Source organism: Cinclus cinclus, chromosome 9 (assembly GCF_963662255.1).
Source record: "Cinclus cinclus chromosome 9, bCinCin1.1, whole genome shotgun sequence".
In the NCBI taxonomy this organism is placed as follows: Eukaryota; Metazoa; Chordata; class Aves; order Passeriformes; family Cinclidae; genus Cinclus; species Cinclus cinclus.
The window spans coordinates 21,527,887-21,542,576 of NC_085054.1; the positions used below are offsets into that span (position 1 = coordinate 21,527,887).

The 14,690-nt window shown below is 39.1% G+C and overlaps 1 protein-coding gene across 3 annotated transcripts in view; it reads right to left on the reverse strand.

Moving 5' to 3' along the window:
* Positions 1–14,690, reverse strand: part of DPP10 (dipeptidyl peptidase like 10) — a 189,845-nt gene that overhangs the window by 34,961 nt on the left and 140,194 nt on the right. For all 3 annotated transcript variants that reach the window (XM_062498736.1, XM_062498735.1, XM_062498734.1), the window contains 2 exons: positions 4,606–4,726; positions 1,678–1,832 (listed from right to left, as the gene is read on the reverse strand). In XM_062498736.1, the coding sequence (XP_062354720.1) occupies positions 1,678–1,832; positions 4,606–4,726 (276 nt within the window). The remainder of the gene's footprint in view (positions 1–1,677; positions 1,833–4,605; positions 4,727–14,690) is intronic.

The window sequence follows — 14,690 nt, forward strand, 5'->3', positions numbered from 1 at the left end:
GACATGCCATCCCCAAGTTTCAGTTTCACGTCGCAGGAATTAATCACATAACACCCTTGGGATACAAAGAATGAAGTGTGCTCCTCAGTGGGGCTGACCCCTGTTTAAAAATCACTGATTCTACAGATCTACTACAGCAAATGACAAAGTTGTATACTTGGCTCTTCATGGGCTGAAATTCACCCACAAATCCCTTTCAGAAATTTGGCTTATCTCAAAATAAAGTCTGAATGCTGTATCCACTCATTTCTGAGTGGTATGGAGGACACGGAAGTGGCATTTTTGTGTTTTTAACACTGCTAGGATATTTTTACTTTTTTTTTTAAGAATACAGTCTGTGTGTATGGCATGTACACAGACATGGATAAGCATGTTCCAGTGCTCACAAAAACATGTGTGTTTCATTTTATTTTTTAATCCTAGTTATAATTTTCTCTGATGGCTGTACTCTATAATAAAGACCAAATCTTTTTTGTAATCTCTGTTGCTACACCACCAGCTTCATTACCAATTAATGATGTTTAACGAGTAGCCAAATTTGTATTAAATGGAGACATTAAATAAAGATAATGTTTTTGCATTAATGAGATTACTGAAGTAGCGTTGTGTATCACTTTTATGCTGAATTGCTAATGAAATAGAATTACTCCTTTCTCGTTTACAAAGCTGTCTTAAAAATATTCCTTATTTTTTCTTTGCTCTGTCACTCAAGGCCTTTTGCCAATGCAAGTATATAAACTCCCCCTAAAATTACTGTTGTTTCATTATTTCAGAGTATTTCATAGCACAAAGATATTCTATTTATATAATGTATGTTATTGTTTCATAGTACCTGGTACAGTCTAACTGTTCAGCCGTCAAGAATAAAGGTTCATCATCAAAAAGCAGCGGTAGGAATAGCAAGGTAAAAAGAATTTAACTCTCAATAAACTTCCCCTGAATGTCAAAGGAGTACCATACAGGTGGAAAGGACCTCAGACACTTTGAAACTGTGTGCAAGAGCTGGATAAACTGACTAGCTGGAAGATTAAAACAACAGATCTGGAGGCACCTCACCAGAAAATTCCCAGAAAATAAGAAGTGACTTCAGGCATTATCCCTGTCTGAGCTGTTCTTTCACTTTCCAAAGTGGATTTCCAAACAAATCCAAAAACCCTTCTCTAAATCTTCTAAAACACTGATAGTTCTATTTTTTTTTTCTTTTTGATGGCCATGAGAATATGTTACTGTGGCTTATCTTATTCAATGCCAGTCTGTCACATTTATTAATGACAGCACAATCTACTGAGATCTCTGTATCTGTGAAGGAGCTTGTCCTGTGCTCTACACACAGATTGTCTGACTCCCGTGCAGCTGGAGCTGGACTTTCTTCCTACACAGTCCTTCAAATGTATTACCCTTCTCTCTGAGGTGCTGGATTCATTTTTCTAAGCCAAACATCAGTGATGAAATTATTTCAAATTAGTTTCTCTACTGTCCCCTAACCTGAGATTCTTTTCAGGTGTTATAATAATCTACTGAAAAAAAAAAAAAAAAAAAGGAGGGTAACTATTATTTCCTGAAAAGCATCATGAATAAAATCAGTCTCTGTTAGTCTGGACACACTCTTTCCACATGGCTGAATATTATCAGTGAACATAGAAGAGGAGGTGTGGGATGCATTCCCACTCATCTTACCTTAGGATATGGATACTGCTTTCCCTTTGGATACAGACCTCCTGTGAACCGGGGTATAACCATGTTGGGCACCAGAGAGTCATTTATGGTCAGGAAGGCCAGTCTTTCCCCATCTGGAGACCACCAGTGGGCAATGTGGGAATGAAGAAGTTCCTCTGCAAAACCAGATTTCCTTAGAGTCCATAAAAAAACTCACACATACTGTCCAGCTTGTTCTGCCAGCACCAAGCTATTCTCCCTGTGCCAACTTGAAATGTGTCTGTTGTAATTTCAGTAAGTTCACATCATCCTGGGTTGCATGGTTGGACAACAAGGAACATTGAAGGACCAAGCTTTAATCATTTTCCTCAAATGCATCCTTCCACTAACATCAGTAAATCACCTAAATTTGAAAGATGATTGTTACTGACGTATGCTTAGTTCTAATGCATTTCAATACATGTGTCTACTTGCATTTTAAAGAATTTTAAGCAATTTGGTGGGTTGGGGTATTTTTTTGGGACTGCAGATATTTTTTCTTCTCCTCCTAATACAGAGCTTCAGTATACCTGATTCTTTGACTTGTGGCACCTGATAACATGCAGATCTTCACACAGTCATATTTATGTAATAATTTCTGGAGTGAAATATTCTGAACTTCTTGTCTTAATCTAGTGAACAGCTTTAATTCTTGGGAAGTTCAGTTTTTCTAGAGTGAAACTTTTTGAAAATCTGAACCAAACTTTTTATCCAAATTCTATTTGCTTTCCAAATTAATCCAATTCTCAAAAATGTCACTCAATGTTTTCTTACATTTATTGTCATTCTATATCGCAGACAAAAGAAACAAACCAGAAACAACCACAGGCACAGAACCCAAACTCTTGGAATCCCAGTATAGCAGCTCCTGAGCAATTCCAAATTCTCCCTGTACAAGTCTTCTGCCTCCACTTGTGACAAGACTTAGAATTTTCATTATGTATTTGATATGTTGGCCTGCTTAGTAAGGATTTTATAGTTAAATCTGAAGAATTTGGCTGGAAAACTAATTGAGAGTAGTGTACAAAGGGAAGAGGCCTGACTGCATACCTAATTGGAGAGCTTACCTAACAAAACTACTTAAATTGTCAACAGAGACTCTCCAAGTTGCTAATTGGATTCTGAAGGTTCTGAGGCAGCTTAATGGGTTGAATTATCTAAGGTTAGGTGAAATGAAGCTGGGATCTATATTCGAAGTTATATATTCTGGGTCATGTTTCTCTGCCTGGCTGGATAACTAAAACCTTTTACACAGGAGAAGAGCAGAGAGAACAAATGGTGAATATCAGATAGCAAAAACTCACAATTATGTTTGCTTTAAAATATTACTGTTTGCATTTAGACAAGGTTATTCACACAGAGAAAAGCTATTCCCAAGCGCTTTGTAAGGTAACATGCTAATAACAAACTCATGAAATGAAAAAAGAAAACAAAGGAGGTGAAAGGAGAAAGAGTGCTCGATTCAGCTGAAAATCTCTCAACTTCACCTGGACAATATTCAGCCTGCTCAGCTTCTGATGCTGTTAAAATCCTCAGCTGAAAGTGGAGCACTGCTCTAGGTTAATGGGAAAGGAGCAGCGTGTTCCTTCATGTCAACAGACACCGGGGCTCTTCAGCATGGACAGACAGAACTCCCTCCCAGCCTGACTTCCATGGTGTTTAGAGCTGAGAAGGGCTCAATGCCTGCCTGCAGCCCTGGGAGCCCAGCAAGTTCTCTGGAAGTCAGGAACTGCAACATCCCACTTGGGATTAAAAAAATTGGAAAATAATGAGCAAAGAAGGCTTCTTAACCTAAAGAAGGCTTTAGGACATGCATCATCAGGAAGGCTTTGAGATCACCTGAGAAACTTTCTAGTCCCAAACTAGACAACTTTTGCTTCTCCTGGCTGTGACTCTACTGACTCCACTTTGTTTTAGCAAAAACTTGATATACTACATCAACTTCGATGAGCTATATCTGCTTCAAATCTTCAACTTGCATGCTGTCCTGTTAGATTTTAAGATTACTAAATTATTATAAAATTATATTCCATTTTAGAAATGTTCTTTGGTTTTGAAACATGCTGCCACATTAAAACATTTCAAAACACTAATGGAAACCTTGGAAGTGGGTAACATCCTAGTAAGGATGCAAATTACCATTCTAACTTCAGAGTTCACTTGGGCAGAGATTTAAAACAAAAATAAAACCATGGTGAGCTGTTTGATCATAACTACTGCAATGCCAAGAGGTGTGGATAGATAATTTTTAAGGTGAAGTTGAATGGTGTATGGCATTAACACCATTCCTAAAAAACACCCTCCACACAAGAAATTCTATACCTCAGGTAAGTGAGTATTTAACACCAAGCTATTTATCTGCAGAATACATGAGTCCCATAGAAAGAGTAGCTGAAATGTGTATTACTTTTAAGCTGCTATACCAATCTAGATAATCTGCTCCCTTTTTTTTAAATTTTTCTTTCCTTAAATTTATCATTATCATTTAAAAGCATTTTGAGTGCAGAGAGAAACATTCTGTGGTGCTGGCTGTAGAAGACTGACTGAACTATCCCCTATACAAATGTGGGTTCCCTCTTCTATGGGGATGTTTTAACTGTAAATGGATCATCACTGTTGTCCCTAAAAGCAGCAAACTGTGCCCTTTCCCTGCTCACTTTTACATGCTCCCAAGTGTTTATTTGCCACACTGGTTTGAAATGAATTCTTCTTTCTCAGAAAACACTGCTATATGCAAACCAGCAGCCAGTACAAAGAATGAACTGATACAAAGGCAATCTTGCAGGAAAATTAGAAGGGAAAAGAGCAAACCCACCCTCAGCATTTTCTGAAATGAAAATATTTGTGCTGTTGGGTCTGTACAAGGGCCTTTCATTTGTTTTAATAAACAGATATATTCATCCAGCTTACCTTCATATAACCAGTCTGCAATTCCATTAAAAATAATTCCTTCTTTTCCTGAGGATGTCAGGCGCAATGAGCTGCTCTTTACATCAGGCTGATAGTAGATGTTATTTTCAAATATATAAATCTGGATGAGGTAAGAGAAATTGAGAGAAAAAACAACATTTTGGTAGATACAAATGAATGTTCAGCAATGAATACATAATTTCCTCAGGCTCAGAACAGTCTACAGAATAATTCAGCATAAGTTTCCACCAACATTGTCTTCATATTCCATTTTATTATAAAATTGGGCAAACTAAACAAACTTTTAATACTTATGGCAAGCAAATCCTTCCTTTGAAATTGTATTTCCAGCTGAAATATTTCTATTCATGTTAAAAAAACATTATTACATTCCTCAAAATCATACAGGAGTCAAGTTTTATAGCAGCTGAATGAATAAACAAATTTTCATCTGGTTTTCTAACTGTGAAATGAGACACACTTCTGGAAGGACATACAGGATAGTACATACATCACAAATATAAGTTACAGCTTTGCATCATGGTGTGAGAAACACACTGGAGAAGCAAAAACAAATAGCAGCCTGCAGTTAACTTTTCCCAACTTGCTGACGACTTCTGACTGACACACCAGTTTTACCTCAAGTGTACTACATAAATGCTCTTTATTTTTCAAGTCTGGGCTCCTTATCCTCCTGTCTCCTTCTTCATTGCCACCCATTAGCCTTGTCTGCTCTTCTTTCCCTGCTCACTTTGTTGCAAAGGGTATCAAGTTCACTCATTTTCTGAGGCTGAGCTCCAGGTTCCATGACAAAGTGCAATAAATCACAACGGCCATGTTTGCACTTCCACAGCTTAACACAGAAATCAAAGCAACATCATGATTATGCACCACCTCGATTCACACTGAGAAAATCCATCTGTGACAGGATACCACAGAAACTTTTGTTACACCATTTCAGCACTGTGAACTGATACACAGCGTCTCAGGGAGTGTAACAAGAAGTAAATATCTTTCCACCAAAGCCTATTTAAAAAGCCTGGTCATTTATCATTCTCTCATACTCCTATAATAAACGACTTATGGGAAAATACTAACCAAAGAGCAAAGTTTTATTATCACTATTACTGCTGTTCCCTTTCCTTCTAAATTACCATCTGAAATAGATTTTCCTATGAGTCCCCAAACTAATGATTTTTAACAGTAGCCACTTCATGATTTCTGCTGCAGAAAGCTATAAAGCTGAGGTTTTTTTCATATCATGAGTACTGCAATGGCTTTAACCATTACTGGGAACTGGGGGTGACTAGGAAGTAAGTCCTTTATGGTCAGAATTCAAAGCTCAGCAGTAAGCTCAAAACTGAAGCAAAAAATAGTTGACCCAGTTTGCATAACCCCAAAATGTACTAATCTTTATACTGGTTCAGAGAATTTCTGGGAAGCTGATGTATCACTCAACAGCAAAAGAAAGCAATGAGAGAATGCTGGATCTATCAAGCTTTTGAAGTAACATCTACAAGAACTTCCTGTAAATGTGTATTTTCACACTAAAAATGCACTTTTATTTCTAATGTGAAAGAAATTAATATGAGCAAAACCAAGTCATGGTTAACTGCTTAACCACAAAAACTAAAATAATTTAGCCAGGTACTTGTTATTTATGTCAAATAAAACTACTGCTACCAGTTTCCATTACAGGTAGACTAAATAGTGAATCACTCTAATGAATACTGCTTCCTATGAAGCAACTTCTTACAGCTGACAATCTTACATAAACAGCAGCTTTCAAGACGTTACCAAAAAAGCCTGCTTGGCCAAATGATTCTATTTTATTTAATCTTCCCTAATTAAAATAAACCAATCTAACTGATTTTTGAAGATCAGGAGTATGATTTTTGCTTCTCTCCCCCCTTTTCAGGCTGTTAGTGTTCTTAATGATGAAGGTACCCACATTGCCTTGTCTCTGCAGTGAAAACTTTCACTTAAAGTGATCATTGACAAAGTACAGGATTAAGAATTACTTGTTTTATGACTGAGCCCTGAGAAGGTTTTTAATCCTGTTATTACTACTTAGCCCGCATAGCTAATTCCATTTGACAGATCTCAGATAAGTAAATATCTCAAAAGGATAGTCACTGTTGTGCCACTGATTGTGGCTGCATCATCTTTATTCCTCATTCATTTCATAAAGCAGCTTTGCTCCATCCTCAATCAGTTCCCAGTCACCCTCTGAACATCCTCACAATCTTAGTCTACTCTATAATCCAAAATTTCCCTTCTTTCTCATCACTTCTGACAAATGTTTCTTCAACTTTGCTGCTCCAAACCTCATTTTTTTCTTGAATGTACCTATTGGAACATTTGAAAGTTCTTGAAAAAATTCAAAGTCACACAGCAGCTCTCTCCCTAGCAAGCCTTGAGCTCACTGATTACTTGAATTTTACATCAAGAAGGAAGAACTCATGTTTTTTTGCAGACCATTTATGCAATACAACCATTCACGTTCCTCAACACTACTCAACTGCACATTAAGTGCACATAGATGAGTGGTTGGTGCTCTGGCAAATATGGCTCTGCACTCACTGCCTGCAGCATTCCAAAAGAACAACATCCCCATGTCTGTAAATGATCTTAGAAAGACTCACCATTATGGTTAGTCATTTAATCTCATCTGTAATTTTGAATATTTGTTGTATTTGAAGGTTGTAAATGGAGGTGCCATTTTCCATAGGAATCCCCTGGACTGCTGTTTTCATGGACAGGAACACACCCTTCCTACAGAGCCTGCAGCAAGGGCTGCAGTCCCCTCCATCCCTGACCATGACAATGGGCTCATCTGCAACTATTCAACTCATTCACCACTTGGAAATAAGGACTTGGGAGTTCAAATGTTGATTTCTGCAGCAAAACAGGCAGCAGAGGTGCAACAGGAGTGCTAACATTACCGTGAAGGCCACTGAGTCATGGCCTGAGAGGCTCTCACTTCTCTCTCAGTGAATGCAGGCAGTGGATTCAATCAAGCACAAGTAATTGGTGCAGCCACAGAGCCCAACCTCCCACAGGTTTGCAGCCAAGAAAGGCATTTCCAAAAGGCGGACTCAGCGTGAATTACTCTTCCCAGTATAACACTTATATGATACAAATGTACCTTACACATAGCTCTAAAATACTGGAATTTTACTAGATCACCCCTTGCAATTAATTCTGTTCCCAAGATTGTGAGTAGATCCTGCTTGCCTTCATCTTGTGCTTGCACATACAACAACAGCCAGAAGCAAAAGGTAGTGTCAAATGCGAAGTGGCTTTAGGAGGAAAACAGACACTGACTTTATTTTGTGTGAATTATCAAGAGCCCACAAACTAAGAGTAGAAATGGAACTATTCCTCAGCTGAAATATGCAAAAAAAAAAAATCCAGCCCCCAGAGCAAGTCCTAAGATGCCAAGCCCTCCCCTCCCTGCACAATACTCAAGATCCTTTTCTTTGCTTCATGTATTTTTCTCTTTCTTGCTCAGTTTAAATATTGACACCAATCCTTTCTGATGGAACCTCCTTAAAATTCTGCTTTATGATACACTAAAATTTATTTCCAATCTTTATTTTCAAAAACACAGAGACTAGATGAAAATTTTTATTTTTCAAGAGGCTGCTGCTCCTGCTGATGACTTGCAGTGCAAGAATACCTGGAGGTTGAATTTATGAGCCACAATTTGGTTTTCAAAATTGAGTGAAAGTGGCTGTGAGAGAACTCAGTTACTTTTCCTATAAGAGAGACTGAAACTCTCAAACACTGCAAGGTAGATAACAAATCATGACCCTGGGGTAAGAATAATTTATCTGAACAAACAAAAACAAACAATTCCTTGGAGCACAATCTTGCACACACATTTTTCTTACCTGACTCCAGCAAATAGAAGTAAAGATGCGCCCAAAAGTTTCCAGGAAGGGAACTTCAAATACTTCATCACTTTGTATATTGTGTTTTGAGCAACATCCCATAAACCAAAATTTCCCTTGCTAGTCTCTCTCCATTCAGGTATATGGCAGCAAGTGATAGTAAAAGGCTTTTCTTAGTATACACTTGGGTCTATTTACTACATCACAAGTACTAAAATGTTGACTGCAACTACTGAAACTTCCCAAACTGCTAAAAAAGGACTTGCTAACTGTGTATCAGACAGGTATTCTCAAGAATACATCAGTAGCTTTGTGCTCAAAAAAGCTTCCACAGCTTTCAGGTATGATGATATGAAAGTAAATTGAAAAAAGCACAAAGTGGAACCAGGATACGATATTGTATGTGGAAATTATTATTACATTTTTTTAACCTCTTCTACTCATCTTTCATGAGTATTCTTATAACATTCAAAGCAATTTTTAGCTGAGATCCTCAGCTAATAATGCTGCAAATGGGGATAAATGTCAAAATCTACTGCCTTCAAAATTATCTTTCTATTTTCTTAGAGATTTTGCACATCAAGTCATAAACCAAACAGAGAAGAACCCCACAGAATTTCTTTAATTATTTTATTAACTATTTTACAATTAATGAAAAACACCTGCAGGAATGTTTTGGATTAGTGAGATTAATTCTTGGTAATGATCACATTTATTTCTACTGGCTGCGAAGAATTTGAAGCCCTGCTTCCTCTAATATTCTACCTCAGCAATAATCCATCTCATTCTTCCACATCTGGAATCCTCTAAACCATTTTTTCATAAACCTTCATCTAAATTAATTCCTTCCGGAACACTTATTTACTGTTTGAAACATGTTTCACAATTACAGGACTTTCATTCAGGCTGAGGTTTGGAGCAGAGCACCCAGTCCAAGTTAGTTGCAGATGGCAGACAGCTTTGAAAAAAGCGACATCCACTCCCCGGCTGAACAGCAAACCTAGTGCCAGTAGCTGGAGAGGGCCCCCCCCCACTAAATTACAGAAAAATACTCAATTTTTTCCCTTTCAGTGCTGCACTGAAGCCTCCTGCATGGCACATCCACACTCAATCCCTCCTCTGATTGCAGGGCAGCGTTTCAGTGACAGCACGAGCCTTCTCTGCTCCAGCTGGCCAGCAGCAGCACTGCTTGCTGCTAAAGCCCAGGTTTTTTAGGGGGAAGAAAAGCAGAGCTGGTGTGTTCAGCCTGGAGGAGAGGAGACTGAGGGGAGAACTCACTGCAGCTACAGCTTCCTTGTGAGAGGAAGAGGAGGGGCAGGCATTGATCTGTTCTGTGTAGTGACCGGGGCCAGGACCCAAGGGAATGGCCTGAAGTGGTGTCAGAGGAGGTTTAGGTTGGGTATTAGAAGAAGGTTCTTTCCCATATGCTGGCTGGGGACTGGAATGGGCTGGAAGGAAAGGAACCGTGGAGTGTGGCTGCAGGTATTGTTTGCCATTACACGGATCCATCAGAACGAACACCTTGTTCAAGGGAAGTGACAACCAAACTCAAAAACTGGAAGCAGATGCAGCTGGAAAGGAAACAAAGAAGTCAACTGAATCTATACATTTTTGGTTAGAAAAAATATCCATACAACAAACACTGCTCTTTTTCGGTACAGGTGAGAGTTCTACCAGTGATGCAAGAAAATCAGATCCTTCCACAGAATTCGGACCAATAAATACATAAATAGCTACTCCAATCTGGAACAACCTCAGCACTCCCACTTGACACGCCAGAGAACGTGCCAGTCTTCTTTACCTTTCACACTGAAAACATGAGCTATGACAAGACTAAGGAATTTCTGATTATGCCCAGGAGGAGACCTCGAGGCGTTCAGGGAACGCTTGTGCAGAGCTGCAATGGCAGCGCTGCGGCCACGGAGCGCACGGAGCGTGACCCCGGCAAGGACACGCAGGACACCGCTCCCCGGGCCAGCACAGCTCAGAGCCCTGGGGCACAGCCGGCCTTCCCTCGTGGCTCTCTGCACGGGGCTGACAACATTTGAGCGTTTTCATGGAAAACAACAGCGGCGGCAGCGGCCGGTGGGCCCGCACGGCCCGGCCCGGAGCCCCACAGCGCCATGGCCGCCTCAGCGCGGGCCCCACACCTCTGTCCTCAGCCCCAGCCCTCCCTGCGACACTGCCAGACAATCAGCTGGGTTATTAATTCTTCACAAGCTTCAAGATGCTTTTCCATCTGGGCTTGCCTCTTACCATTTGTTCGCTCTCCTGTCTTCCCATAAATTAGTCAGGGCCAAATCCAGCTGCTCCCAGTTAGATCATTCACTAAGATTTCCAGATGAAATATGTCTTTTTCACTAAAAACCATTAATACAAGTAATAGCAGCTATTAATGAGCAGAACAAAGTCAAATAATATTTTCTTAGTTGCCTGGCAAATATTATACTTTGCTCTTCAGAGATTAAACCCCGACTTCTCCCATTTCAGGGACAGTGCTAAGTTTCTAATGCATGACAGCATGTAAACACACATATATATTGTATATACCCAAAGAGTTGATGCCCTTTTGTTCCAGAACATATGGAAAGTCCAGCACAAAAAATTGGTCTTCAATAGAAGAAATAAATACGTGGCATAATAAATTAAATAATTAATTTTAGAATTATTTCTTAGTCATTTTCATTCTAAAAATGTGGTCAAAGTTCCTACTGTTGCTTTCAACATAGTTATGGAAACATGCAGATATCCATGCACTTCCTTTGACTTGTAACTAATATTAGAACATTAGAATATTACAATATTAGTAATTTTGGATTGCAGGAGGAAACTAAAATCAAAGCCCTGCATCCACATCAAGACAATTTGGTTGCCAGTTTTCAACATCTGCTGTTAAGGTAGCAATTTGGTTTTCATTCAAGTATTAAAAGCGTTTCTACCTTCTGGTTCATAGATCTGAAAAATTATAGGAATAGCTCCACTTCAGAAATTTACAATTAGTTTTCAGCAATTTAAAAAATATTTCAAATCACCCATAGGATCTATCAATGCAATAGCTTTCAAATGAATACCTGGCTTGACATTTTCTCTATCACCATTCAGCATCCTCCAAAGTTCTGATAGACAATTTTTTTCTGAGAGCCACTCATTACGTTATTTTTAGTCACAGTGTAATATCTGCTCTCTCCTTCAAGTCCAAACTGAGCAAACATTTCCTTGTCACCTGTGATTTCACTTACTATACTCCTGGGATTCACAGACTTAAACTGAGATTGTCAGACCATTATTATACCCACTGTTACAGAAGATGAGCACCCCTTCCTGCCTTTTTTCCTTGCCAAAATCTTATTTACTTGAAGCAGATTCCTGCTGAAAAACAAGGTGTAGTTTAGACTATGTGTTTTGTGTGCCAATGTAACAACAGTGTAACTGCTATTTTCTTTTTTTTTTCCTCTTTCACAGAAAAGGTAAATGCTCCTTTGGGGAAAAAAGCATCATCTAGAAGGACACAGAGTGTTAAACAGGAACAGTTGTTTGCTATACCAAACTAGAAGCTCCATGATGGCAATCCAAACCTCCTGGCCTGTATCAAAGCTCCCCTGTGGCTAAGAGCCATGGGGCACATGGTGGAGAGAGCCACAGAAACCCTTCAGGGCTCTATTTGGGAGCAGGAAAGACGTGGCTTTTCCTGTGCTCTGTGCTGACCTGGTGGTGTGATGTCATTTGGCTCATTTTTATCTACAGCTGGAGACTCGTAACTCTGCTGGCACAGGGGTCACTCCAACTGCCCATGGTCAGGACAACATGTACACCACCAGCCTTCCCATGACAATGCTCTGGAGTATTTCCAAATCAGGAGTCGTGTACAAAATCATGTGACAAACCACATTTCTAGGAGGCACTTTGCACTTTGTTGGAAAAGGAGCAAAATCGAGGGTTGGTGTCTGCCATTCTTGCCCACAGTAATCAGCTGTGGAAGAAGCTCCATGGTACTGAAGAGGACACTCACTCATTGAGAGGCAACTGAAATGCAAGGTGGCAAATTACCACCCCAAACACTCATAATGCATTTCACTGGTGGGACTGGTTATCCTGATAATGTCTTTCTTAGAGCAGCCATCTCTGAAACCAAAGAGGATTATTATATTTCAGATAATATAAACAACGGAAAAGTGGCTTATAAAAATTTTATAGGTGTGAATTTTAGAACTTTAGAATATTCATTAGTGACTTAGTGAGTTATAATTATGCAGGCTTCTTCCAAGAGCCTTTTATTTTTTTCTCATATCTTATAGGCTTTCTATACAGATCACATATGCTACAGGATGACAGTTCAAGGAATGTTTTATGCTTTATTTTCTATTTCTTTCCCCTACATTATATCTGTGGTCTATTTAGATTGTGAGGTCTTACAGACAGGATTGCAGGCTGCAGTGTCTGATCTGGTTTGCAATACAGCTGCTTTGCAAGGAGTACATAATGGCTCTGATCTCTTCTCTGCAGATGTGGGTTTTTGCTTTTGTTTTTTTTTCTTTTCAGGTCAATCTGTACTGGTACAAAAAAAAAAAAAAAGAAATGCTCGTTCAATTTATCAAGCAATGCCTAGCAGTGGACAAAACTCTGCCCTTACACTATCCATGTTCCAAAAATCATCAGCCACATTGCAAATGAGGCAGAAACCAAATAATAGACAGTAACAAAATTATTATAATTGTAAGCAATAAGAAAAATATTCACTCTTAAAGGTATCAATTTTCTAAAGGTTATGACTGACCTGCACAACAATTCTTTCAGAGGAAGATTTCAAATATTTAGATTATGTTGTAATTAAGGGAGAGGGGAAGTAGCTGTTGATCAGTAGGAGACATGGATACCTCAAAGCACAGACACCCCAATGTCATACACTACCTTTTTCCGGTGTCAGTTACAATATGTTATTTTTTTTTTGCAGTAATCAAGCTGCCAGACATAGGAGGAAGAACAGAACACTGAAGCACCACTCTTTCTTTTGTCTAGATTAATGCCACTGCATCACAGTAATGTGTTAGCACAAATGTTTCCGAACAACCACAAACAATCTACAAGGCCATTATATTTAATTGCTATTTAGATAGTTTATAAATCTACTGTAAACAATAGCGAGGATGCACTCATATTGCAGCTATAGGATTAGTTACTAATGTTATGACATAAACCAGGCCATGAACTCAGACTATCAGCAACTCCATGGTAACTCAGATGTTTATTTATGTCCTTGATTTCCGATAAATGCAGGGAAGCGTTGCCCTCTTTTGTTTCAACACACATTAATTATGTTGCCTTTCCAATGATATTGGATCATGATGCTCACTAAATTCACAACCAGTCTCATCCCGTGACAGTTTACCCAGGAGAGCAAACATAGTGTAATATGCTATATAAATAAAATCACATATAATATCTGAACTACGACCTATGCAGAAAGCTGCTTCATAAATCTGCTGCACAGATCACAGCAAGACTCCCTTGCCTCCAAGCTGATGGTCTGGATCTGCTGCTTCCTCCCATGGAGCTGCCTGAAGAGCTCTGCTGGCTGCAGCACTGTGCAAAGTGTCACTGAGGACTGGGCTGCTCAGCCTGTTGATCTTTGTCCAAGTGATGTGAAGAACAGACATCCAAAAACAGTGCATGCTCAGGAATTCACACTCCTCCATCCTTGCTCTAACTGATTGCTTCTGACTAATGAGCCAGCATGGAGCTTATAATAAAATCATAATCTGTCCTTACCATGAAATCTTTTCTAATGATCTCTGGTTATTTCAGGCTCATCTTACACTGATATCAAGCATTCATTTATGCCCAGACTGATTAATCTATAACAAGCTAAACTGAAAAATTTTCAACCTAGTTATTCCAGAAATAAAAAACACAATGTTGGGAGACAGAAAAATACCTAAAGAAATTGCAAAGGGCTTGGCATCAGAGGAGTAATCTTCTGTTTCCTTTGACAAAAGGTGAGAACGTAGCATTATAACATCAAGAACAAAAGATACAGAATTGAAAATTCAGAGCTTGTAAAGCCATACTTACATTTTCTACTATTTTTAGGGTGGTGGGTAATCCCTGAGAACTTTGTATGAAATACAGTAGAGCAGGGTGCCTCTGAGCATCTCCTACATGAGAAACTCAACCAGTGTTGAACACAAAGGT